At 37.0% G+C, this 26,964-nt stretch overlaps 2 protein-coding genes across 6 annotated transcripts in view; one reads left to right on the plus strand and one right to left on the minus strand.

Annotated features, from left to right (window-relative positions):
* Positions 1–453: 453 nt before the first annotated feature.
* On the minus strand, positions 454–7,147 carry si:dkey-79d12.5 (maternal B9.15 protein). Of its 2 annotated transcripts, XM_057340200.1 has the most exons (6): positions 6,981–7,147; positions 5,430–5,627; positions 3,225–3,405; positions 2,788–2,925; positions 2,041–2,371; positions 454–1,893 (listed from the first exon to the last, which is right to left on the minus strand). In XM_057340200.1, the coding sequence occupies exons 3-6, from the start codon at positions 3,395–3,397 to the stop codon at positions 1,699–1,701; spliced, it is 837 nt and encodes a 278-aa protein (XP_057196183.1). In that variant the 5' UTR covers positions 3,398–3,405; positions 5,430–5,627; positions 6,981–7,147; the 3' UTR covers positions 454–1,698. The 2 variants fall into 2 exon arrangements, with proteins under 2 accessions (XP_057196183.1, XP_057196182.1); XM_057340199.1 differs by lacking the exon at positions 5,430–5,627.
* Positions 7,148–12,514: 5,367 nt separating this feature from the next.
* Positions 12,515–26,964, plus strand: part of spaca6 (sperm acrosome associated 6) — a 50,247-nt gene continuing 35,797 nt past the window's right edge. For 2 of the 4 annotated variants that reach the window (XM_057339819.1, XM_057339821.1), the window contains exons 1-2: positions 12,856–12,876; positions 24,479–24,593. Coding sequence is in view for 2 of the 4 variants with exons in the window: in XM_057339817.1 (XP_057195800.1) it covers positions 12,811–12,876; positions 24,479–24,581 (169 nt within the window). In the remaining 2 variants the exon portion in view is untranslated. Of the gene's footprint in view, positions 12,877–24,478; positions 24,594–26,964 lie in introns of all 4 variants that reach the window. The other 2 variants (XM_057339817.1, XM_057339818.1) reach the window with 2 other exon arrangements.

Below are 26,964 nucleotides of genomic sequence, written 5' to 3' on the forward strand. Positions count from 1 at the left end.
AACCAAGTCTATTTCTATGCTCTAAACCTAGTCTGTCTTCCTCTTGGAATGACGTTATGACCTTGGGCCATGTGACACACTCAATGCGCCTTGGATGTGGATCCTTCCGACTGTGCATCCTGTAGCACTTAGCTTACAACAATCAAACTGTTCTTGAACATCCCAGTAAGTGTTTACGTATACTGAGCCATAAAAAGTAAGGTTTATCGTAAGATCCACTATACAGTAGGCTATAATGTCTTATATGTAGTTGGTATCAAGATCCATTCAAGTTCTTTATGGTTTTTGGTCTTTAAGCTTTATGGTTTTAAACATTAGTTTGATTAAGTATGAATTGAAAAAATTACTATGAATAGTGGAATTCTGAAATCGACACAATGTAACCTTTACGTAATGTAAGGTTAAGGTTTACAAAAAGCAATAAAAAGGCAGCAATAAAAGTCATTTGAGTAATAAAATATATTTGTCACAAATATAACGATGGACAGATTTTAAATAAGCATTTTGCTAAAGAAAAGATTACATAAACACAAACAATTTAGAAATAAAATAAATGACAAAAAAGCACTAATAAATATGCATTTAAGGTTTGAGCAAAGAAAACAAAGTTTTAAGGGTAGTAAAGATTGCATATAACGTTACCTGATTAATTTAAACAATAAGAATAAAAGAAAGAAAAAAAGGACATTCCATAGCTGAAACGTAAAAAAAATAATGTTTTGATTAGTCATGATTGTGTATACTAAATAAATAAACTGATTATTGTTTTAAATAATTATGTGGCATAAGAACACTGTACACTTTACATGCAGTTGAATATAAAACAAACGGCAGCAGGTCTCTGAACGACCATGTAAAAACAGCGTTTTTGAAATGAAGTATGGCTTTAGGTGATGTATACTACCACCTAGTGGTTTTTAAAATAAATTACAACACAATTACAATAGAACAAAGCTACAAGCACTGCAGCGCCATTGTATGGTGAATCAATATTCTTAAATAAGACTTTATATTAATGCAATCCTTTCTATATTGTGAATTCACATTATTTCTGAGTATCCATATGCAGCACAGCACTTTATGGCTTCAGTATATTAAATTCATTTCTGTATGAAAGAGGTATCAGTTACTTGGGATTTTCAGTGGTATTGCGGAACTGATAGACTCTTAAACCTGAGATGAACTGCTGGCAAGGCAATTTCATATTTGGGAATGCTTTATCACCAAGGAAGATTATATTTACGATTACCATTACAATATTTTGTTTCTATAAAATACCACACAAACATATGCTATAAATAAAAAGTAAATGCTATAAATAAACATTCACTTCATGAAACTAGTGAAAAATGTGTTACTTCTCATTGAACACAATTCCAAGTATGCAGCAAGTCAACTTTGGCACAGTAGTTAGGAAATATCCCTGTACAGTTTTTGATTAAGTCATCATAAAGCTAGTGATTTGTACAAAAGCGGTTTTAAGGTCTTGTTTGGTTAAGTGATTTTGTGTTTCGTTAAGCAACAACCCAAAGCAAACATAAATAATGAGAAAATATGGGTAATTGGTTACATTTCATGAAAGTTCATTTCAGTGAAACATTATAAAAAGCTGGCACGCTTGACACTGTCATTGGTTTATAAAATGGATTTTAAAAAGCTATAAGCAATTAATAGCCCTCCAACTGGGTTTCAGTTGTTTTATCCTTTTACCGCTCCCCATGTTTGCAGGGTAGCGTGAGGCACAATGAACTGAGGAGTGGGTTTGGGAAAGACATAGTAAGCAAACAAAGGAGACGGTGCTGGTGTGCATACGGTTGTGAAGAACATGCCTCTCTTTTTCTTGTTCTGGGGCCACATTGGTGCATGGAGATAAAAGTAATGTGGGGCAGGGATCTGTTGATAACAGACATAACAAAACGTTTAAAATACCTCAATCTAAAGACCAAGTCATTACAACATGCCAAAAACAATACAGACAGATAAATCTACTCGAGTAGGTAATAGTGCCCTGGTAAAGTAATGTTGAAGAAATGTATTTACCTGTGCTTGAGAAAACTTGCGTGGGCCTTTTGGCTCCCTCGCCATGAATCTAGTTGTATGAGCTGCGTTCTTCACCCTTTTCTCTACCACTTCCTTTGTCTCTTTCTCCTTCAATGTCTCTTCCTCCTTCATCTCCCCTTCTGTGTCACTCGAGATGGCCGAGCCGCAGTCAGACGAGCTCGCTGAATGATAATCAGAGGTATCCAGATTCACAGAATCCACTAGGCTAAAAGTGTCATCCTGACTCAAGTGAATCTCGGTTTCCTCATCATCCCCCTCTTCTTCTTTTGAAAACTGAGCCACTGTAAAATATCTACAGTTCTCACCAGAGCTGCAGAGAAACATGATAGATTATTACTACAAACGTTTAGCGATGAGTGCTGTTGTTCTCTCATTTCACAGAAATGATCCAGTACAATCATTCACAAAAACGCCACAAAGATCTGAACAGCTCTTGTCAAACATCACTGCAGTAACACAAATATTGTCATAAAGATAATTATGTTTTCTACCTTACAAAGAATAAATATTTCTAACATAAGAATGACTTGGATGTTTCATTAGATGTTTTAAAATGGGAAGAAAATGACAGAATATTTTTGTAGAATGAAGAAATAGTGGGAAAAAATAAATGTCCACGATTCATCATTCACAACATTTTTAAAGGACTGCTTACACACACACATATGTTTACATTAAGTTTGAGTTTTAATTTTGTGTTTTTTGTACACGCATAAAATAACTTACCGCGCACACACTTCCAGTGGATCGATCCATACTGTGATCTGACGAGGAAAGCCCAAAGCACGCGGCTCTAAACCGCTCTCTGTGCATGCTTGTAAAACTGACTCATCACAGGGAACACCTTCATTTATTCTGATACATCTGAGGAATTACAGAAAGGAAGTGAAGGGTGAAGTCATAATTAGTATTGCAAAAGGTCATGGGTTCGATCCCAGGAAACACACAAACTGATTAATGTATTGACTGAATGTAATTAAGTTGCTTTAGATAAAAGCATCTGCCAAATGCATAAATGTAGATATAAATCTTAGACAACATATTAAAGCATGTACTCACTTAAACAATAAAGACATATATAGCTTGGGATATGTAATACATATATGTTTTTAAGATTTTTTTAAAGTAAAAAGTAACCTGTTTTCGCTTTTCTCTTTGGTTACCTGAATGCCTGTCCTCTGCTGGGGTTGTCTGGATACCAATGGCCTGTGAACTTTTCAAGCAGGAGCATTTGTAGTTTAGCAGCAAACAGTTTGGCTTTGATTTTATCCACACCTCCCCGTTCCACTGCCAAGCATTTGAGAAAGTTCACTCCAGTTTTTACTTCTCTCCTCATTTTCTCCACTGCATAGAAAATAGGTTTTAGTAGTTTTTAATATACACCCAAAGATGGAACATATAAAGTATCTATGTGATCATCTCTACTAATACTACACTGTAAAACTCAGCAGTAGTTTTGCAGCAGGTTTACCAGTCACTTACTGTAGATTTAATTACTACTACTTAATGCTACTTTATGGCGTTTATTCAGACCCAAAACTTGCGCGCATGAAAACCACACACCCGCGCATGATTTTAGCGAGCAGAACAGTTCCACGAGTGTAAACACATCCTTGCGAGAGCGCATTTCTGCTCCGCGAGCAGAGGCTTTGACGAGCACGCGCAATTCTCTCTATGCACTGCAAAAAATGACTTTCTTACTTAGTATTTTTGTCTTGTTTTCCGGTACAAATGTTGCTCTTCAATATTGCTCATCAAGAAAATGCATCTTGATTCAAGAATTTTTTGACATTTGTACTGGAAAACATGACAAACATACTAAGTAAGAAAGTCATTTTTTGCAGTGTGCTCTTGCAACTGCTCAACACTTGCTCACTCGTCGAGTTGACTTCAGAGACTTTGGAGGCGGGACAATGGCAGACTTCTCTGATCCTTTGATTTGGTCACTTTTAACATGCACTCACCTACATGCAGTCACATACAGATTACCTATCTTACCTAATGATTAGTGTATTACCTTGGCCTTAGCTGTGTTAGTATTTTAACAAGTGACATTTTGATTTCTTACATCTGTCAACAAAAATGATGCTATATAATATAGTTAAACTTACATTTCATGTATGACCTATTTAAAAAAAAATACTATAATAATAGAATTAAATGTCTCCTGTAGTCATTTCATTTGAGTTATCTACTAAAATTGGTAATGCTGGTATAACCCGTTTTAATATTTTCAAAACAAATAAATTAAAATAAATTACATTTTAGAGAGAACATCATACTGTAATTTATAATAACTTGTGCTTTGAGTTATACTGTTATACCCATTTATTAATGCTCATTTTATAACAATTTAATGAAAATTATTAACAATACATAAGCAATTATGAATACATAAATACAAACTATTTAATTTTTAACTTCCTGTTAAGATGCCAAATATGTAGATCCAAAGCCAAGGGCAATCATAACACTGTAACCCAAGTTTAAAAACTGAAAAAGTGTTGTGTTATGACAAATGATGATGTTTCTGTGCAACGGGTAAGATACAGGTCGGAGACTGTAGGTGAGTGCATGTTAAAAGTGACCAATCAAAGGATCGGAGAAGTCTGCCATTGTGCCGCCTTCAAAGTCTCAGAGGTCAACTCGATGAGCGAGCAAGTGTTGAGCAGTTGCGAGAGCGTCAAAGCCTCTGCTCGCGGACTGCGTTTTTGCACACAGAACAGAAATGCTCTCTCGCAAGGATTCTTTTCCGTACGCGGATATTGTTCTGCGTGCTCGCGGCTCTCGCGAGGGTGTGTTTACACTCGTGGAACTGTTCTGCGCGCGTGTGTGGTTTTCATGCGCGCAAGTTTTGGGTCTGAATGAGCGCCATAGGCGTGTCCCCTTTGTTGAGAATCAGAACCATTCAGCCAAAGGTTCTTTGAAGAACCATCTCTTACTTACTTTTTTATATTTACTTCTTATGTTAAAGATTCTTTATGGAAACGAACCAGTAGGCTATCCGTGTTTATTAATTGATTTAGTTTTTCTATTTAGTTATCTTATTTATTCGATTTCAGTATATGTATTTCTATATTGTTTTTTGAAATGCTTTGTTTATTGAAACGAAACTGTGCACGCGTTTCCATTAACAGTAAAGTTTGACATTATAAACGTCAGATCAAGAGCAGGGTGCTGTGTGAGGTGATGGCCTGTAGGCTACACTATAACCTTTCTGTTATTTAAAGGAGTCATTCGCCAGAAGTATGTGTTTTTCTTTGTCTTTTCTGTGTTATAAGTTGCCCATGCATGTATTAGATACGTGAAATTGCAAAAATGTAAGTGTCGGAACAAAAGATGTATTTTATCTAGAAGCGAATGCTCACCCAGACCTGCCTGAAACGCCTCGTGTAACCACACCCCCACAACTTGACGTCAGCTCGTGGAGTGATTTGACTAAAACTGCCCAAATCTACACGCAAGTAATGTGGGCGGTCTTGTAAATCTCATTGTACCGCCGCCGGAGCAACCATGTCATGGAGACGCTGTGTGTTCCGTTGCCAAAAAAAGCCTCTTTGTTTTCTCTGCCAAAAGATGAGTCAACAAAAAACGAATGGTTACATTTTATTTTCAACACTGTTCCAGAGAAGTACAATGAAAAAGTGCTAGTTTGTGCAGAGCATTTTAACGACGATTGCTTCACTAATCTGGGAGCGATCAAGACCGGCCATGCACGGCAGCTTCTGTTAAAAAGTGGGGTAATTCCATCGGTTAAAACTCCGCGAGGACAGCCTGGCGCTTCAGATTCACAGCCTGGTAAGAGGCGTTACATTTCCGTCACACAATTGAAGTATTCCACCAATCACTACGCAGTAGTGCACTGGCCAATCATGGCACACCTCGCTTTTCAGAGCGATGAGCTTTGTAAAATATCCTCGCGTTTCAGAGAGGCGGGAGATACGGGCTAGAGGAGATACAAACATGCACGGTATGTGGAAAATACAGCGTTTTTTAACCTTAAATCGTGTATACACATTGTAATATATCTAAAGCAAAAATAATACTCGTTTTAGCCACGTAAAATGACCCGTTTAAACTTGGCGAAGTGATATGGAACTGTAATGCGGTCGGCAGAACTGGAACACCTTCATAGGTGTGCATTTACCGAAAGTTAATGCATACCCAAAGAACGTTTATCAACCAATCAGATTGAAGCATTCCACAGCCCGTGGTATAAGTCTCGAATATAGCACACAACCTTTTGACACTTAAATGTCAAAAGGTTTTGGTACTTTGTTATAACACCTGGAAACTGCAAATAAAGCAGAATGCTTGATGCATGTGGATGGTTTCAGTTGCAAAACAGTTACTATTACTTTATAACAAATCTGAAAAATTCGCAAAAGACGCACACCACATTCCAAATATTCTAAAAGGCTCAAGCGAGCGACAGGTAAATAAAAAACATCGATCGAAAAGTTCGCACCGAATCAAGTTTGGATTCACTTTGAAAGTTTAATGGTCAAGAAGACGCCTTTTGTTATCACGACGTGCTTTCATACTTAAAATGGGAGCAATGGGAAATTCCCAGCAAGAAACCCCATCATCATCATCATCACCACAAAATATTCATTGTATTTTGGACAAATATTTCCAAGCTAATATAACATTTCAAATTTAATTAACTCAGCCTCTTTGTTCCTGAACAATGTAATTTTACCCTAATGTAAATATAACAATTTTTTATAATTTTAGCCCTAAAAAGTTGTGATTGTTTGTTTATACATTCTAAACACACAAGTAAGTGAACTGCTGATATTTTCACTATGTTGACCTTTTATTACAACCTAATCACTCAAACTTTAAGAGAAAATGGAAGAAAAATACTAGTTCTATATCTATATATGACAAAAGACTGATTTAATGCAATTCCTTACCTAAATATTTTCTCCCAAATATGATAAATCCTAAATTTCTGGATATTTTTTCGTTGAGTCTTCTTCCTCAAAACTGTTTTGTCCAAAAAGGTTTTTAACCTGAGTAAGCACGTTGCTTCCTTGTACACGCTCAAACAAACCGTTCCACGTTTCTTCATTCGCGTTGAGCTCGGTCAACCCACAAATACGTCACTTTCCCGTCAACGATAAGCGAATGACTCACTTCCTTGTCCGTACAGCGCTCCATTCTACTAGAGACAGTTATGACGCCGTTTTACTCATTAGCCAAATTTGGGCAGCAGTAAAGTATTAGGAAGTAAGAGTCAAATAAAATGTAGTTTTTTATATTTAAAACAATACCATGTATTTGAAACATTTTCTAAACTTCTTTTCTATTTCTGTGCTCCTTAAATGTATTTTCTGTAAAGCTGCTTCACCACAAAATATATTTGAATTACATTAAATATTTATCAATAAAATGTATCGTTATTATGAGCTCAAAAACAAAGTAGAATTAGAAACGAGAATTTAAAGACATATGGAAGGTGTCTTTCTGTAAATAACTGTGGCATATTTCCCATTTACCATAAAAGAGTGCAGTGGTGGCTTTAAAGAGAGGCGTGGCTTGATGTTGGCTGAATTTCTCTTTATGTGCAGCAGATGGCACAACTGATCTCCTTTCTCCATTTTATTTCTGATATGTGGTGCTTTTACTCTGTGTGCAAGAATCTGACGTAAGAGCATGTTCATCTACCTTCGTGTTGGATTACCTTGTTTATATTTAAAGCGAACTACCTCTATGATTTTTACAGTACAGTAGCCTATGATGAGATCTGTGCTTTTCTATTTATAGTGTATCCCTTCATTGTTGCAGTAAGTTAGATCATTAATATACATTAATGCACTTATATACATTAGATTAACAAGAGAGAGAGAGAGAGAGAGAGAGAGAGAGAGAGAGGAAGGGGGTCAGAAGGCTACTACCAATACCAAAAAGCATGTTTTAAAGGAGTAATCAATCTGCATCTATTCTGTAAAGAGGAACTAGGAAAAATGGAAAAACTGTGAAAATCTCCCAGTTTCCCCTCCTATTGTTTTGTCGGCTGCCTGTATGCATTCTTGGCTTCAGGTTCCTTGTCAGTGGGTAATTCCGGACCTGAGCTGGTAGACTGATTGGATTTTTTTTGGGATGCATCTAAACAAGCAATTAATTTGGTTAAAGAGCCACGGGTGATTTGGCCCACCACTTGAATTTAGTCTTATGAGGGTGATGTATTCCTTCGACCTCACACCCAAGCCCTTGTGATTTTGGTGTTATAAGAGCTCAGCCTGCATGAGCCTTGCATCAGTGGGATTTCAACACTGTACTGTATTTAAATGCAATGTTCTAAAGGCATTTCTCACCTTGTATCTGAGTAATTCAGACAGAAAAGTAATACCACAAAATGTTTTTAAAAAAGTTCTCTTGAATTTGCCGTAAATTGTGTTCACATGTTTCAAGAGTTATACAAGTCCATTTAAAGTGATAGTTCACCCAAAAAGGAACATTATGTCAACATTTACTCCTTGTCATTTTAACCCTGTATGACTTACTTTCTTTCAGAACACAGAAGGAGATATTTTGAAAAATGTTGTTAATTGAACAGCGACTTAAACCCATTGACTTAAACTGGTTTTGTGTCCATACAATAGAAGTGAATGGGTGCCAGCGCTGTTTGGTTAGCGACTTTCTTCAAAATATCTTCTTTTGTGTTCTGCAGAAGAAAGAAAGTCATACACGTTCGAAATGACAAGAGAGTGAGGAAATGATGACAGAATGTTTATTTTTGGGTAAACTATCACTTTAAAGCATTTTATAAATATTTGACTTTCTAAAACATTTATAATCAAATCAAAATCTCTTTATTGTCACTCAACTACAGCAGCAGGTGAAAATCAGTTCAGAAATGAAACAAAAATTAAATGAAAAATAAATTTTAATTTGAATAGTTGATAATGCTGATCATGGCCTTATTTTAATAATATTAATAATCTTTTATTCGATTATGCATTATTTCTTAATTAATTATCACTTTAGAATCCACTTTGTGTCAGTGAAGTTCACATTCCAAAATGCCATGTGTTAGTGGCTTCGCCTTTAAAAATGTATCGATTTTCTGCGCTTCTCGCAAGCTTAATGCAATCGATAGTGATGGCCTTTCAAGATCAGCGCTAGTATAAGCAAGCCATCCTCTCATGCACGTTTACCTCTTTACAGAGACACACACTCATTCCCATTGTACCCCCTCACACCCCCAGGTAAAGATTGTCCTTGGGCAGTTTGTCTGCATTAGGAGTGAAGTGTTCCTAATGGGATTGTTCTCCCACTCTGGTAATGATGTTACGTATGAAGGGCCAGTTTGGTTCTCTAATGAAGGTGAAAGAGATTGCAGCACACTTCTGTTTTGACCTTTGTTATCTTGCCTTGTCTTTTCTCTCCCCCTTTATTCTTTCTCAGCTCATACCAATTCTGAAACAAATCAATATTTGTTTATGTTTGCAGTGTGCACGAAGATCTGCGTCTTTGGTTAGGTGGAGATTATGTATGATGTGATGTGATCTGTCCTTGTTACTTTTGGTGACAGCAATCAATATGGTGAGACTGTGATTGTGATTATTGTTGAAGGTTGCTCAATGTCAGCGAAACAGTGTAAACTTATTTTGATCAAACTTTACATTAGTGTTCATGTTACTGTGTACAGTATGTAAAGAAGTACTGAGTACTAATAAACTGTTTTTGAAAAATAGTAGTTTATTATTATTAACGATTCTTTAACCTTCAAACTTTTCTGGTATATTTAATAAACATATTATAGATGTTCTTCCAGAAAAAATGTTTTCAATAGCCACATGTCTAACAGGTCTCAAGACAGAAAGCATTCAGACAGCAGTCTGATTCAAACAATATGCTTTTGTTCTTATAATTTACACATTCCTAAATACTGTGTCTACATACTGTACCTTCATCAGCAATGTTTTGATAATAGCAGTAAGTGAATGATCACGACAGAAAGATAGTACTGTACTGTATTTTAACTGCGAGCAGCGTGCAGATGAAGTAGTTTAACTAGAGGAAACTATTTAAGATTTATCGGCTTTAATATATCGGCACAAATTTTATTATCGGCCAATACCGATAACATTAAAAATGACCATTTATCGGCCAATACCGATAACATTAAAAATGACCATTTATCGGCCGATACCGATATGGCCGATAATTTATCGTGCATCCCTAATTATTATGAACACGTTATTGTTTCTGAAGTAAATTTGAGGTGATGCTGATGTTATAATCTGATTCTTTTCAAAACATTTACAAACTGTATGTGTACAGAACACAAAACACTTTATGAAACAGCAAAAAAAAAAAAATGCAAAGGTAACATACAAAACATCTATTGCTTAGAGTAGTCCAACAAAAGTTGCATTATATGAAAAGCATAGCATCTTCCTCTAACCTGACATTTTCCACACATTTTTGTGCATTATACTTGACACTTGCTCTATGTGTTTGCTTAAAGTATGGTTTGACCATGAAGTATTGTGCTTGTTTAACCAACAGTTATGACAAAAATAATAGAAACTTTACTCTGAATCATGAAATTAGCATCTAATTAACAACATTTATGAAAGTTGTGAACTAATCTAGGGTGCTTAAAACACATTTTGCATTCATGCATGATTTGGTACTTTGATACGTATTCAAACTGACTTACAGTGCATTTACCTTTGTATGTGTGCATTGGGAATTGAACCCATGCATGACCTTTGCAGTGCCAACGCGAAGTTCTACAAGTTGAGCTAGAGGAACACCAACATTATCCATTTATAATTACCGAGATTGAGCCCTGATGACAACTTCACCTCTCTCCATGGGACAATAGTCAGTCACCTTATTAAAAGTCAGTCATCAATATTTTGGACAAAATATTTTGAGATTTTTTATTTCATGGGGACTTTTGGGGGGGGGTTTTGGGTCAATTTGGGATGATCGCTTCTAAATAAAACAAAATGCACCTCCAGTCAAGTGACGCCTCTAGTGAAGGCGTTGCGTTTAGCGCGCTATGATTGGCTGATTGTCCTGTCCACGCGTAATGCCCGCCTTTCGGGTCGGCAAATCGGATTCAAATCACTCTCGACTCGAGGTAGTTTGATGTCATATTTCGCCGACACACCTGCACTTCTGTCCGGCAAACAAATAAACTTGAAATGCTGAGTGACTGATTTTCAGTGACCTCTTAGCTCAGTTACATTAAAGGTGCACCGGTGTGCCTGCGGCGACACTTCTTCACCTCATGATAAATGGTAGGGTAGCCTACGCACGAGAGATAGATGACTACTAAATTACCAGTAATCGTTGAACAGCGGTAAAAGCGAATTTTTTTTAGTCTTTATTGCTGTAGGTCATGAATAAAGTAATGCATTTAGTACATTACTTAAAAACTTAAACTCACGTGACATCACAGAGCTCTTCGTATAGTTTACTGTAGATGTGTGAAATACATTACATTATTTGTTTGTACAATGACCTAATCTGTATTTCTGTACTACGCATTTAACGTAACGTCTCATACAGTAAATTGCTTTGGATGAAAGCGTCTGCTTGATGAATACATGTTAAACGTATATTTTTTGACTTGTTCATAACATGCCCATGTTCATCTTTAACTAGACCGATTGTTTTATCTATGATGGTGTATTTGAGCGGAAGCTTTGAACTGGTAAAAGAATGACATTATTTTACTCGGATTAGTAAGTGTCATAATTTGCTGTAAAATTCAGGGTTTGACTTTAAAGACACTTTACTGCATCATCCCTTACAAATACACTACTTACTGCTTTGTTCAGGATATGTACCATGACAAATCATTCTTGTATAAAAACAGAAACGAACGTGCACTTCGCTGCTCTGCATATCAATGTTCTCTTTCCCTTTCTGTCCCCAGTCCCCCAGACTCAGTTCACTCTCCTGCAGGAGGTTCCTGGGCAGAGAGAGGCCAGTATGGGGTTGCGGACCAGTGAGGAGGTTTCAAGTTCAAGTGCAAGATTACTACGTGACCTGTCCTGGCCAAGAGGAAGAACTGAACGTAAGAGATGAGGAAAAAAACATTAATATCACACTGATTTCAAAACTAAAAGTGAATTAGAATGGGAAAATGCACCCCTCTGTTTTCTCTTCACTGCTAAACTCCTCCTCTTTCCCTCCCACTAATATTTTTTGTCTGAAGCCACTCCCCCCTTTCTCTCTCTCTCTCTCTTTCTATCTGACTACCTTAGTCTGTCCTCTATTCCTGTCCTCCACTCACTCCCACACATGCGCATGCTATTAAACAGTTCTTTATCCTTTCGATTGTGTCTTTTCTTAGGTCATATTTAAGAGCATGTTCCCATTGCACTGCTTTAAGACCCTCATGTATTTCCCCTGACGTGTGGAGAAACCGGCTCAGTGCTGTTCTCCGTCTCTCTCTCCCTTTCAGCTGTGTTTTACACACTGGGATAGCCTGTTTCTCATTGAGAGGCCCCTTTCTACTTGTAAAACACAAGTCGCTCCCTTTTCGCAGGTTTCCCTCCCCCTCCCCTTCTTCTCTACACTTATCCGTAAAGAAAGGAAGGAAGCAGAAGAGAGAGGAGAGCTGTCTGTGAGAAGCAATGAGGGAGAGAGAGGGAGAGAGAAGAAAGGAGGGGGGAAGAAGAGAGAAGGACTGAGGAGAGTGGACTGGCATAAACGTGAAATACGAGAGCGAGAAGAGTAAAGTAGGAGAGGAAACCGTGAGAGAAGAAACGAGGGATGGCTGAGATGGAAGTGGGCAAAATCGGGGAAAAGGAAGCCACCGTACCACTGCAAGACTTGCTGGTATTTATTTGTTTACTTCGTATTATGTTTTTGATTTTCTGTTCTTTTTACTCTCCAATCTGTGTTTGCGGTCATTTTTCATGGTTTTTTTATTTTTCTCTTTGTATTAATATATCTTTTCTGTCTGTTTTATTCTGGGTGTTTTATAACTCATGACTGTTTACCATCCATTTCTGGACTTTTAAGTACTTGCTTTTCATATTTCCTTCATCAGATTTCCTTCTGGAGTCATCTTGTTTTTCTATGTTAAAAGAAACCTACATGCAATCATATCAGTAGTGTATTGCTGTTTCACATTTCATTGATTTGCTGTGCATTAAAATTCGTGACTTCAAATGGCAAAATGGGGCCCAGACAGGTCTGGTGTATGAAAGGTTTAGTGCTTACCGTTTACATCAATTTAATTTTCCCTGCATTGATGCACTTGTAGTGTGTTCTCTGTACTAAATTATTTCTGGATTTTTCAGTTTGTCACACTTGATTCATTTTGAAATGTTTCTTTATTGGGCTGTCCCCTCTTCTCTTCCAGTAGCACGCACCATCGCCCCTAATACTGCTGTGTTTTTCCTCTCACTTGAATCTTTAAGATAATTTACCATCTTATAATATGTTTTCCATTGTCTCTATTTAAATTTACTGTTTTTCTCTGGATTTAATCTTACTGCTGACATGTTGTTCACAGCAATCTGCTACTGTCTTAAACCTTAGGTTTCTTGCTATCCTGCCACTGTATAAAAGCGTAACGGTAGTCTAGCTGTCAAAAATCCCTGAAACGATGCTTGCTCTCAGTGTAAACGCTGGGGTTTCTTTAACCAGAAATTCATGAATTTTAGCTCCACTTCCAGTACCCGTTTGCAGTTAGGTTTCTTAAAATTGTCTCTTTTCAAGAAGCATAGTCAGCTTTTCATGGACTTTTCACAATGTACCATGTTATTACCAATCTGTCCTTTTTACTGCCTCTAAGCTTTAAAAGTACTGAGTTGAAAATCATCTGTAGCATCTATTTACACTTCCATCTATTTCACAGTCTGTGCCATAAGGTGTCCCTGTGGAATGTGACGAAGCATACTGAGTGAACTGAGCATGAGATCACCTCACTTTATAAAATGTTAGTTGGCAAGGCCTATCAATTATGTACAGTGCAGTAAACAGGTTCAGTCGCAGAAAGGGGGGAAAGAGGATCTTGGGGTCGGAGGGGTCTGTTCTGGTGTAAGTTTATGGTGTGTAACATAAAAAACGTGGCAATGATATTTGACCATCTCTGTTTCACTGGTGCTTTTATGCTCTGTGTTAAGGAAATCCCAAAGGAATGGATGCCCCAATTGTGTTAGTGTTTGTCTGCCTTTTGATGAGCTGCTGTTTTAAAGGTAGTCAATTCTGCTCTTAATATAGCGAACATCTATTGTGTATTTTAAGCCTAACAGCAGTGCTATTATGTGGAAGCAGCACTTCATTGAAGTACCAAATGATGTAATCTTTTAAATTCTGTTTTAGTCAGTGTTCTAGTGTGATTGATGTCCTAAATATGCTTTTTGTTTAAATTAGGGGTGTCACGATAAACTAGTATTAACAATAGCCATGATATTAAAAACCATGATTTTGAGCTAATTATACTCATAGGATAATATTGTAAATAATTTAGTTTAAAATTAGCTTCGTAACCATAATGGTTTACAAACTTCCTCTCTCCACCATCCTGCACTCATGTTTTGAGTGATTCGTTGCCCAAAAAAGAAGACAACACAAAATATACAAGATTGTGACAACTAATTTAAATAGTACTTGTTTTTAGCTTTAGCCTATTACATCTGTATTTTATGCTTTTTATGCGATACATTATCAAGTGTCTCATATTGCTTGAGCCCTCATTGAATTGTCTTAAGTAATCAATAGGTTTGACATTAGTGTTGCCCTATCGCTCACAATTTCTCAAAAAGCTATAGAAAAAGGAAAACAAAACGCATTCAGCACGTATAAACTATTGTTTCTTCACTATTGTAGTCTAATATTGTCATATTGTACATTACTTCATTTAAGCTGTGGTCAAGGGTAAATGGTCAGTATACATGTAATATGAATCAACCTTGAGCCATTCATATGTTACCTTGTAAGTGTGAATTCACTTGGTATCACAAAGAAAAAGATGATTTATATGGGCTCTCTATATGAATAGTTTCAGAAAAAAGTGTTTGAAAAACTGTCTGCATAACATATATGGGATCAGCTTGCCTCACCGCCTCAACTTCAGTCTTCACTCACATCTAAATAACTCTTCTGTCAAATTTCAGTCCACTTTCAATAATTGGGCTAAATTTGTATCGTTGGTGTGCCTATGCCTTCATTCATTAGGGCACAAATATAAGCTTTGTAATTTGCTTAAATGTATTCATTCTTATTGACTTATTACATTCTTGAAATGCTAAAGCTTAGTGTAGAATATCAAATCGGTTCATTTAAAGCATTCCGTCTGTTTGTATGTTTAAGAATTTGAATATAATTAATGCTTTTATTGAAAGGTAGTGTTTCCTGCGAAGCTGTGGTGATGGTGATACTTTGCACCTGCGTAGTGTAGACGTGCTGACAGTATGGGGGTAATTAACATTAACTGCTGTAGTGCTGTGTGTTAAACTAGAGTGCTGACGTACACCCCAGACCAAATCTGTGGAATTTATACATTTACATTTTCTCCTCTGATTCTTTAGGAAAATCTAGGGCATCCAGTGGAATGTTTTAAAACATGGTACAGTATCTTAAATATACCCGGTAGTACTGTACTGAGCTTGTATTGGTTTGCAGAAAGCTTAAAAAAACACAGTAGATTTCCTGTTCTGGTTTATTTGAGTCATGGAAGTGTTATATGTGACCATGTAAGAATAATGACTACAGTTGCCAATATCGTGCCATGATCTGTGCATACTAGGGTTGTCACGGTACCATAAACATGTCTTACGATACTATACCAGCTGAAGTATCTCGATACCAAGTAGTATCACGATGCTGTGCCATATAATTCAAATCTATACAAAAACACAGATTTAGATTAAACATTTTGTATTTACTATAGTAAACTGTATTATACTTTGCACTAGAATATGTTGTTGTATTAACTGTAGTAATTGGATAAATTGTAGCAAATACATTTACATTTAGTCATTTGTAAATACTATAAATACTGTAGTATACTTAAATATTTACTATGTTAAGACTCAAAAACACTAGTATCTATGAGTTTTAGTAGTTTACTGTAGTAAATACTAAAGTACACTAGATCATTTTTCACGTATGAACTAATTCAAATGTTGGACAAATTTAATTGATACAGCAGTTTTTATAAAGGGAAATATTAGGCTTACTTTAAATGCAGAACTAAAACGGCCAGTAGGTGGCGTCAATTTCCACTGAGTTAGTGAATCATTTAACCAACTCGTTCAAATCGCCAATTTGAATCATTCTCTCGTCCGAGTCATTCAAAACACACATTCATTTAGGGGATAAACACCGCAAAAAGGCAGATGTAAGTGTTCAATTGAATATTAATGCGCATATGCAACATTAACTACGATACTACCGTTTCAAAAACAGAGAGGCATCGCGGGTATTTTGAAGCTTTAGCATCGCGATGCTACCGTAGCACCGGTACACCGTGCAACCCTAGTGCATACTGTAACCGTGCCTGTGGTTGTGCTGGTTTGAATGTGCTTTTACAGCACTGGTCGGGACAGTATTCATGTGTAAGCAAGCAGATCTCTGCAGGTTTGTGTGTGTACAGTGCTTGTGATCATTTATGTTGGTATGCATATTGTACAGTGGCGGTGTGGGGGTTAATATCTGCAGTCCGGAGGAATGTGTTTCGGGTCAGCAATGAGAATTCCTCAGTTCTGCATTAGTAGGTCACAGCTTTGCTGCTTGCCTCAGCAAACTCCCTCGCTGGCAATATCCTCTCTCATTTTCGCACCTTCTCTACATACAGCCCTTTCCTCTGTCTCATTTTCAACCTAAACTGGTCCGATGTAAAATTCTCCCAACATTTCTTCGTTTCCCCTCTCTCCTACTAAGGCAACTAAAGTGTGAGGTGTTGGGTGAAAGGAGAGGCTGTATGCGTTTGTGTTAAAGTATATAAATGAAGCATTGTTCACCCTTGCCGTCTGGCGCCATTGTTTGTGTATGATTTATATTGCTTTATAGCTATAAGTTGGGGATCTTATCACTAGAAACACAACCTGTTTCGGTCACCTGTAGCAAGTTCAATTCCCAGGGAACTCATACGTAAATAAATGTAATCTCATAGGTTGTTTTGGATAAGTGTGTACTAAATGTGTCGATTTAAAATACTAAAGGACAATTCAAAAATAATATTATAGCCATTGGTCATACAAACTCAAAACACTGATCAATGCATGGTAAGCTGGGACATGGTATTTTATCATAAAAAATACACTTTGAAAGGAGAATAAAGCCCTAGTTTCAACGACATATGCCATGCACACCATGTATACCCGCTAACCCACACGCAGGTAGCACAGATTCACAGCACACTGATATGCAAACTGGGGTATTATGTATACATTCGCCACCCAAAGCAAGCCGATATTCGGTTTTAACTTTGGAAATTCAGTTCAACATATGGCCTCCAGCTTCAGGGTGGACCCTGTTTTCAATTATACCTTTGTTCCAGTGTCTTCACTCCTTTTTGTGTCATATCCCTGTCTTTCTCGTGGAGATACCTTTTCTTTTTCTTGCCGTTCGCTTTCCCATCTGTGCCTGTTTCAATGTTTGCGTCTGCATCTCCTGCCTGTCTCTGCTATCTTATCCTCTAATCCTACACTGTCCAGGCTCTGTTATCTTGCTCTTTGTTGTGCGTGTGTATGAGTGTGTTGTCTGAATTTTTCTGTTCGCTTTCAGCAAATTGTGTATTTGTGTCACACTCTGTCCCCAAAGCTTGATGTCTTCATGCGTGTCTGGCAATCAGAGAAAAGAGGGGGATGGCAGATTTGAAGCATATTTTCTAATCTGAATGAGTGAGACATGGTTATATTTAGCTTTTGGTTTATATTATAAACCATACTACTACTTTTGATAAAAATAGATCTTTATTATGAGAAGATGATTCTAGGACCCATTTAAATTATTCAGATTTATGCTGTTCTCATCCGTTAAGAATTTTGACTTTATAGCCTAGTAATCTAGTGTTGTACAGTCCATGCCATCATCTCAGTTCTGACAGCAATATAACCACGTCATTATTGGCAGATTAGCTCTTTCCAGGTGTTTCTTGTCAGAGTAACAATCTGTGCCAGACAGCAAAGATTTTTAAGTTATTCTTTGAATAAGGTCCAGCGAAGCTGAGCAGCTTTCTAGCACCTATGATTGACACTCCCTAAAAGGCCTCAAAAGTGAACCGTACTCAGACCTCCTCTGGAGGTGGTCTGGGTACGGTTCGTTTTTGGGTCCGTTTGTGGTTCGATTTCTTTGTGACATGTGAAAGCAGTGAAGTCTCAGTTTGCTTTGCGTTTCGTTTTGACATATGTTCCTGGAGGCTTGCCGTACCTGTGCGCTTTGTAGCCTAATGCACGAAACGGAAGTAAAAACAGACTTCATTTGTTGACGTACCAAACGTACATATTCACTCGAGCCAGCATATAATTGTGATGTTTTTATTCTTCTACATGTTCTTGATTAGAAAATCAGGCATATTTACATGTTCAGTTCGTCCGTTCGTCCGTAAATATTAAAACCGGAGAAACGCAGCATGTGCCGCAGTCACTGCAGGCTCAGATAAACAGTGCGCTGACCAACTAATCTCACAAAGTCCCAAAACATGAAGAGTTATCACTAACAGATTAATTAGAGCAGTTGGGAAGAGATAAAAAGATAAAATAAGATCTCATCAATCTTTATCACACATCTAGTCTATTTCTGTTTAGTATATTTTCTGTTGATTTCAATAATGGTGATGTTAAAATATATATTTTTTGTTGGTCTATCTGAGTTGTGAGTACTTTTTTACCCACTAGTTTCATTTTTAACATTAGTTTGCTACATTCATTAATATGATCTACTACTGAACATCACATTATCAACATAATCTTGATTAATATCAACATTTACTAACCCATTCTTTTAATATTATTATATTGTAAAATTAGCTTATGCAATATGAACAAACACGTTGTACAGTTTTTCAATAATTAACAGTCAATTCTAATTGACTCTATTCTAATAATTCTAATTATTGTAATATAATCCACTGCTGTACAGAAAACTGGAGTCAGAGTAAGTTCTTATGAAGTTATGGTGTGAACAAAAAAGGAGATCACTTTAGTGCTCACGAGGACCAAAATAAGAACTGAGCTTTCTTTTGAGTCCACTATACTGTGAACACCAAAAGGACTGAGGTCATTTTCGGCTAGTTCCCTTTCTGGTTCACTTCGAGTGAACTGGGATTGGTTCTTTTAAAACGAACTATATGTGAAAACATTATATGGTTGATAACCCTTTATATTACTCTTTCCACTTTTACACCAATGAAACCATCCTTTCTCTCTCTCCTCACAGGGTCATTAAGCGGTTAACTTTTTGCTGTCAACATTTCAGTCCGACTGGTTGACTCAGAGGTCTCAAATATACTATGGGAGTAAAGACTTGGTTAAGGGGAAGCAGAGCATTCATATGCTAGAGCTCTCAGACATGTCTCGCAGACCGTAGCGTCGATGTCACAGTCTCTGCTCAGCGTCTCTCAGCAAAGTACCGCAGTCAATCATCCATGCTCAAAGACATCAGACTCAGACATCAGGAATAGACACCCAGGGTTTATAAGAAGCGTGTGCTTTGAGTTGTGGCTTCTTGTAGCCTTTCAGTGACAGTCATGGAACATTAGAGCGCATTCTTCTTTATGGTGGAATGCGTGAGGGCCGTGAAAATGGCTGAATTGATGACCGTCTCAATGGCGACAAAAGTGACGAAATGGTTGGCTGAAAAGCAGCTGTGGCTTTTCGGTGCATGGGGTGTGGAGGAGCCACTATTTGAGATGAAAGGCGTAACCATGGTTTCCTTCATCAGGACGTTTGGAAAGTGAATTTGTGCATTGTTCAAGTTCAAGGTGAAGTTTAACGGTGCTTTTCAAACGATCTGCCGCAAGTACTGGAGTAATGGCTTGTGATGAAGACATGTGACAAACATTTATATAAATTATAATGCAAGGGTACGTTATAGTTGTATATCATTATGGCTGTGATTTGCCTGCAGCTAATATGAAAAAAGGTTATCAAAAGCTAAAAGTAAAAAAACTAAAAAGCTAAAAGTTGGATTTTTCAGTGTTGGATTTACATTATAGTTTCTGCAGGTGGATTTCAATGGTTATGCAAAGTTAACCTGGTGACTGTAAATAATTATTGTGGAAGGGTGCTGAATAACAACAGAGAACAAGTGTAAAGACTAAATGACAAGGGAGTCTCTGAATAGTTGGACGCACGAGCGATCACACAGCCTCATCCGCCGGTGAGTCAGTGGAGATTTGTGCTCAGCTGTGCCCCGTCTGCCCTCTCAGACAATGTAGAAGGTCGCAGTCGGAAGGTCAAATGTCAAAGCTAGGGAAATGCGACACTTCCCTTCCCCCCAAAATCTTGTCGAACTGCTTCCTGTGTTGTGTCTGTTTGGCTGATGTGTCTGTATTTAACCCCCACTGGATGCCCCCCACCCCATTATCAGGTGTTGCGAGCACAGGCAAGTTTTTCATCCTGTATGAAAGTATATTAATACTTAAAATCACCTAAAACAAAGGAAAACATATTGCTGATGGTGATGGTAAAAGTTTTTCACAATGACTCTAGAGCTAGTATTTAAGTTGACGGTGCACCCAATATCCACTGTGTTTGTCTTACAAGAAAAAACTCCTAGTAGCCTTATTGTCAATTTAACACTGGTTTCAACTTAATTCCAAATAAAAAAATATGTGTAAAAAAGTATGAATGCATGCAAGTAATACAAAATTAAGACAATCCTTGCAAAGCGGAATGCGGCAAAATAATTGTTTTACCTTGAGTATTTTTTTCATAATTGTTAGAAGCCAAAATTAAAATAGAAAATTGATTATGATAAATTGCACAGCCCATAGACGTAATGATTTTTATACTGTACAAATTGTAGGTATATTCTATCGCCTACCCCTAAACCTAACCATCACAGAAACCTTTTTGCATTTTCAGATAAACATAATTTAGTTTTATTTATAACCTGTTTTTCTCATGAGGACCAAAAATATCCCCACAAGGTCAAAAAGTTTGCTGGTATTACTATTTTTGTCCCCACACTGTAGGGTTTACCGGGACCCCACACACATATAAATTAGGGTCTGACTCACCCCTTTAACAGAAAGTCAATAACAGCACTGGAATGATTAATCAGTTGCTCTATTGTCCAGTTCCACCGGTTCCCCTCCTCTCACACACACTCTGGGCCCCTCTCATTGCATGGTATTGATCTGAATGCATTTGCCTTCCATTTATCCAACGAACACAAAGAACTGTGAACTCACCAAGTACTGTGCCAAAATCCATCCATGGAGAGATCACTTGCCTACCGTACACATAAATAGGTTTGGGGGTAAGCGTTAGGCAATGGAAACCTACTTGGCAAGCTTGTTTTTACATCTGAATTATTTGACAGTATCTCACATACTGTTGAGCATGTGTTGTTGGCCAGTATTTTCTGGGGCAGTGCGACACAAAACTACATTACTAAAAATGTAAATTAGAAAGAAATATTCAGCATAACACATTGACATTCAGGAAATGGGAAACTGTATATCATATTACGGTTTGTCAAGTATGCGAGGAAAAAATGATTTAATTAAGTGATAGAATCAGTTGTGGGAGTTAAAGGAGCTTTTCACACACGCAGGTCATATTTAATGCTAGAGATTTGGCATTTCAGCCGCATGCACTGCAGTTAAAGCTGTGAACTGTTTTCAGGAATGTGGAACAAATAGATTCTTGCTCGGCTTTAAAATTTGGATTGATTTAAGAATGATTCTTCTTATGAATTTGATGAAAAAGTCTGTGTGTTGGTGTTTGTGTACGTGCTTTCTGAGATATTCAAAAACCAGCGGAGGGATTTGACAATAATTTGATGGACAGCCTGTTCAAAGCCCTCTCTGCCGCCCCTATCATTCTTGTTGCTGAGAGTCAGGTTGCCATGACACCAGACTGTTTTGTCTGCCCTTTGACCCCTTTAAGAGGTGCTTTGGTCAATCAGGCATTACCCATGAGGGGCCAACTGAAAAGGGGAAACATGGGGCGGCATTTCCTCTCTAAAAATTGGGTACAAAAGATTCTTCTATGCATCTGTTGTGTGCAGGGGTACCGGTGCAGTTATGGGTTGACACAGGCACATACACAGCAACAAAGACCCAGATGAATGCATCCATGGTATAGCTCTGCTTCCGAATAAATGACAGGATCTGTAAGGTCCCTTGGGTGGAAGAGGATTATGCTCATTATAAGAACAACTAGCAGTGCTGGAAACGTTTTCGGGCGAATGTTTAATGAAAAGACGAAAATAAATTAGGATTATTTGATTCGCAGAGTAGTCAGTTAAAAATAGGCTTTACATATGAAAACCCTTTTAATTGTCATTGTGTTGACTGTGTTACGCGATTGCATCTGAAACTGAATTGTTATTGTTTCTTACACAGTTTTGGTTTTATGTTATGTTATATTTAAAGTGGTGCAGAGATGATGTATTTTTGTATGCAAAGCCCCGGAAGCACGTTAGCATTTTAGCACTTCTGGTTCCATAGCCTCAAAGTCAATGTGTTTTTTTTTATGGGTTTTTGATGCCTGTATGCCTGTAATAAGACCTGTGGTTAACAAAACCGCTAAATATTTCCACGTTTTATTCTATGACATAACACACACCAGTTATAACCCGCTCATGATTTTTAAAGCTTTATCGTGACCTTAAAACGGCGGTTGCTAACAAGTTGCTAAAAGCGACAACATCCTTTGGCGGGGACGTTAGACGTCATCACGCATATAAATCTCACGAATAATGCAACATGTTCACAAATCTCTAAAAACGACTTACCCAGGAAGACGTTTTTAATAAAGTTTGAAAAAGTTTTCGCAGGCTTGGTGGTGCCGTTGATATCGACCGAATGTAGTGCAGTCTGTTTATAGCCTCGTCTTAGCTTTTTAATTCTGCCGATTGTATTTAGGCTTCAAAAATAGCAAATATTGTGTTAATCTGTATAGATGATCTTAATAGACAAAACATCTAAGAATCATAAACCTTTGTTAACCACAGTGCTTACTTTTTGCGATTTTTCCCAAAAAATCCATAGGCCTTCGGTTGAGGAAACCAGTGCGGCGTTGATTTCCACGTTGGCGTGCAGTACAAAATGATTATATGGCTTTTGTGTTTTGATTGGTCAGGTTTATAATTTCTCAACAAATATTTCTAATTAATGTCCAAAGCAGAGATCTCTAACCGACCACTTATGTCAAACCTATGTTAGCTGTACTTGTTTTATTTGTCAATAAATCATCTAATAAAATCATTTCAATTCAAATCGATACTTTATGAACATTTAGTTTTTATTTATTAACTAGCACTGTGAGCAGGATAATACGGTCAGATGGCCTTTACTTTAAACACTGCTTGATTATGATGCAGACATTGAGTTCAGTACTGTAGTCCATAACCTTATGAATATACATTATCTCTTATGTATTACCTAATCAATACTCAGAAAAGATGTATGGACTTTTTTTACATAGTGCTTCCCTTGCATTTTACCTGCTGATCTCTAAAGATATAAATAAACGTATTAGCATAATCATAAAAATATGCCTTAAAGATGAACGGCGTTGGCTATCATGGCAAGTCAAAAGATGATCAAGCGTAAGTCCTATTTACACTTGATTCCAGCGAACCGTAGCCTGACAAGCCTTTGAAATTAATCCTCTCCACTCAGAACCGCTGCGTGAATCTGAAGATTGTTGTGACTCGCTGTGGGTCCTCGTCAGTACTGATAAGATTAGCGTGGGCTCTGTTCTCACCCCAGGATGCAAAGTATGTGGAACAGAATAACAGCTCATGGGAATTTATGTCGCACTGTTTAATGGTGTCTGATACGTTATGCTCCCGACTATGAAATCGGGCTGCTTTTCCCTCTCTAGCCATATAATCGCTGATAAACTGCAATAACTTGGATTTCTGAAGCCTCCTTTTATGTTGGTTTTAGTTCTGTCATCAGCATTGACCTGCGTACGACCTGTTTAATATGAAATTGCTGTCAGGCAGAAGGGTGAAGTTTACTCATGCAAATCAACGCTGAAGCCTGTCTAAACAGACATCAAATATGAAGATCAGAGATCTGGGAATGGAGTTTGTTTATATTTAAACACTTCTGTGTGTTCTTGGCGTGATGTCACAACTATCTGGGTATGGCTGTGCATTAGGAGAACTCAGCAGAACGTAACACAAAGCCCAACTTCAATAAACAATCGCAAAGCAATGTTTATTGCAAGCAACCGATGTTAAATGTGTCTTAAAATTGTGTCTTTGGTGCATCAGTTTATACTGTATTCTTTTGTCTTTTCAGAAGCTGAGACACAGATACATCACCTGGGATCTCGTCTGGTCCTCCTTAGGGACTACAGGTGTTTACTTCTCTCAAAGGACACACAACATAGGCAAACCAGCTGGTCAGTGATCAGGTAACCCTGCTTTTCTTTCCCTGCCCCATTGTCTTCTGTACCTGCAATGCCAACACCAACAAGTCATCTACAAATCCAAAAATGTTTACTAAGTCTTCTCTATTTATTTTGTGGCTGCCATAAATAGTTTTTTGTTATGTTTACATGACACTGTTTATAATTTATAGTCATGCTTCTATGATAGCTGAATGTTTCTCTGCTTATTGTTCAAGATAACATCCAGCATTAGAGTTTTATGTGTTTTAAAGACGTCAAATACGCTTTATAATAATAACGTCCCTTTCCCTAAAACAACCTGTGAATTATGGTTCACATTTTAAATGTATTGTCAGCCAGTTGGTTATAAAAAATCCATTTGACTTGTCCTTCCCAAGCCTTAATACAAAAGTACAGCAGCACAGGTGTATATGTCCTTCATACACAATCCTGTTTCGAGGACTCCTTCATGCTTTTCGTAAATATCCTTGGCATCGTATTGTGCGCATACAACGCCGACTGACCTTCGTATTTTGAGGCTGACCAGAGCAACGTGTGTATCTCTGTTTTCCCACCGGCATAGCTCAGTCCCACCAACATGCCTGGCACACGCGCTAACCCCTCTGACGTGATTGACAGCTCTGCCCTAGTAACCGCTTGGCACGTTGCCCGGCTGCCAAGGGTTGCCAGGGAATGAGTTCCCATAGCAACACGCTTAACCACTTTATTTGCCACCTTGAAATGTAGCAAAGGTTTTGCAAAGAGGCAGAAAGGGATTACTGGTGAAATTTGTCCTGGAAGAAATTGTGTGAAAAGGTGTTATGATTTCTTCATTTTCATTTACAGTATTTTTTTAATAAAAAAATATTACTTAGTTTTGTTTTGTTTTTGTAAAACTTAAAAAAAATTGAATAGTGTAGATTCAGCGTAGTCTTTATCTGCAACTATGGCGGATGAGCATCTAATTTATTGTCTTACATTTAGTATGCAGGAATGTAAAAAGCTTGTATTTACAATCAGACAGATCAATAGTAATACCATAACTTACAGCTTGAACAAGCTCATGAACATTACTGTTTATCATATTTATGAGTGAGTACCTGTTTACGCAGGCACTTCAGGGGTTCACGCATGCATTCACATGTATTTCAGCCCACACCTTGATACAGTCATGTTAACACTCCTAGTAGTGGAACTCATAGAATATTGCACAGGTTCAGTGCACATAAAGATTTTTGTTATAAGGTAATGCTACATTAATGTATTCAGATGTTTTTTGATCTATGGAAAATTAAATGGAGAGTGTCTATAAGAAAGGCATGTATGCTGCCCCTCATTTACAATGTCTTATCCTATTAAAATAAAAAAAATATACAAAATTATTACATTGATAGTGATATATTATGAAGAGATTTGTTCCGAAGATATAAAATTACAGAATATCTTGGAATATTTAATATTTTTGAAAATTATTAGTAAGGTACCCAAAGACAGCACCAGTTGGCAATGTCACACCACAAAAAAGCATGTTGTCTTATTTTCTAGTACAAAAATCTAAAAGTTCTTCAATTGTGATACATTTACTTGAAAAGGAACATGACCTAAGATATTTCATCTTGTTTTATGAAAGAAAATATATTTAAGTATTTAATTACATTTATGTTTAAAACAAGCTAAAAAAAATTGCCAATGGGGTAAGAAAAATAAACTTGAATTAAGTACTTAAAAAGTTCAAATACATTTTTATTTACTATTGGCAGATTTTTATTTACTTTGCTGGTTTTAAATATAAATATGAATAAATGGTTATATTTTCTTTCATAAAACTAAACAAAAAATCTAAACTAACTAAACTAAAAGTCGCCCTCCCTGTCAAGTAAATCCTGCTTTTAATATTGAAAAAATAAAATCACCATTTCAATTATTGAAAGCAAAGGTTTAAAAATTACCCTGTATTTGGTATTTCTTTCTTTTGTCTTAACGTGAATTTCACAAGATCTGAAAATGTTTTAAAGAGCATCTTGTGTGCTTCTACGGAAGCATGGAAATCTGACATTTCGTACGACAGTCAGCATCATAAATTTGCTTTTTCTTTCTTATTTTCTGTCTTAATTTCTTATTTCAAGTCATTATCATAAAGTGCTCTGTTTATTACCAGATTTAAATCATATTTTGAATCCAGGTGAAATATTGTTAACTGCTTGAAAAACAAGAACTTCTTATAGTAACAGGAAGACACAACAACAAAACAATTTGTATAGTGACCACAGGGATCAGAATGGGTAAACGAGCAATGGAGGAGATGTTTGATTTAGAAAAAGAAATAAACATGCGCTAGAGGTGTTATAAAAACACGAATATGTCTTCCGAGAACAAGATTGAATTGTCACGAACA

Source organism: Triplophysa rosa, linkage group LG8 (assembly GCF_024868665.1).
Source record: "Triplophysa rosa linkage group LG8, Trosa_1v2, whole genome shotgun sequence".
In the NCBI taxonomy this organism is placed as follows: Eukaryota; Metazoa; Chordata; class Actinopteri; order Cypriniformes; family Nemacheilidae; genus Triplophysa; species Triplophysa rosa.

Excerpts from the sequence above, each read along its gene's own strand:
- si:dkey-79d12.5 (XM_057340199.1), bottom strand. The coding sequence starts at position 3,397 with ATGAGGAGAGAAGTAAAAACTGGAGTGAACTTTCTCAAATGCTTGGCA. Across the intron at positions 2,926-3,224 it reads AGCAGAGGACAGGCATTCAG|ATGTATCAGAATAAATGAAG; the intron begins GTAACCAAAGAG and ends GTAATTCCTCAG. Across the intron at positions 1,894-2,040 it reads GCAAGTTTTCTCAAGCACAG|ATCCCTGCCCCACATTACTT; the intron begins GTAAATACATTT and ends TGTTATCAACAG.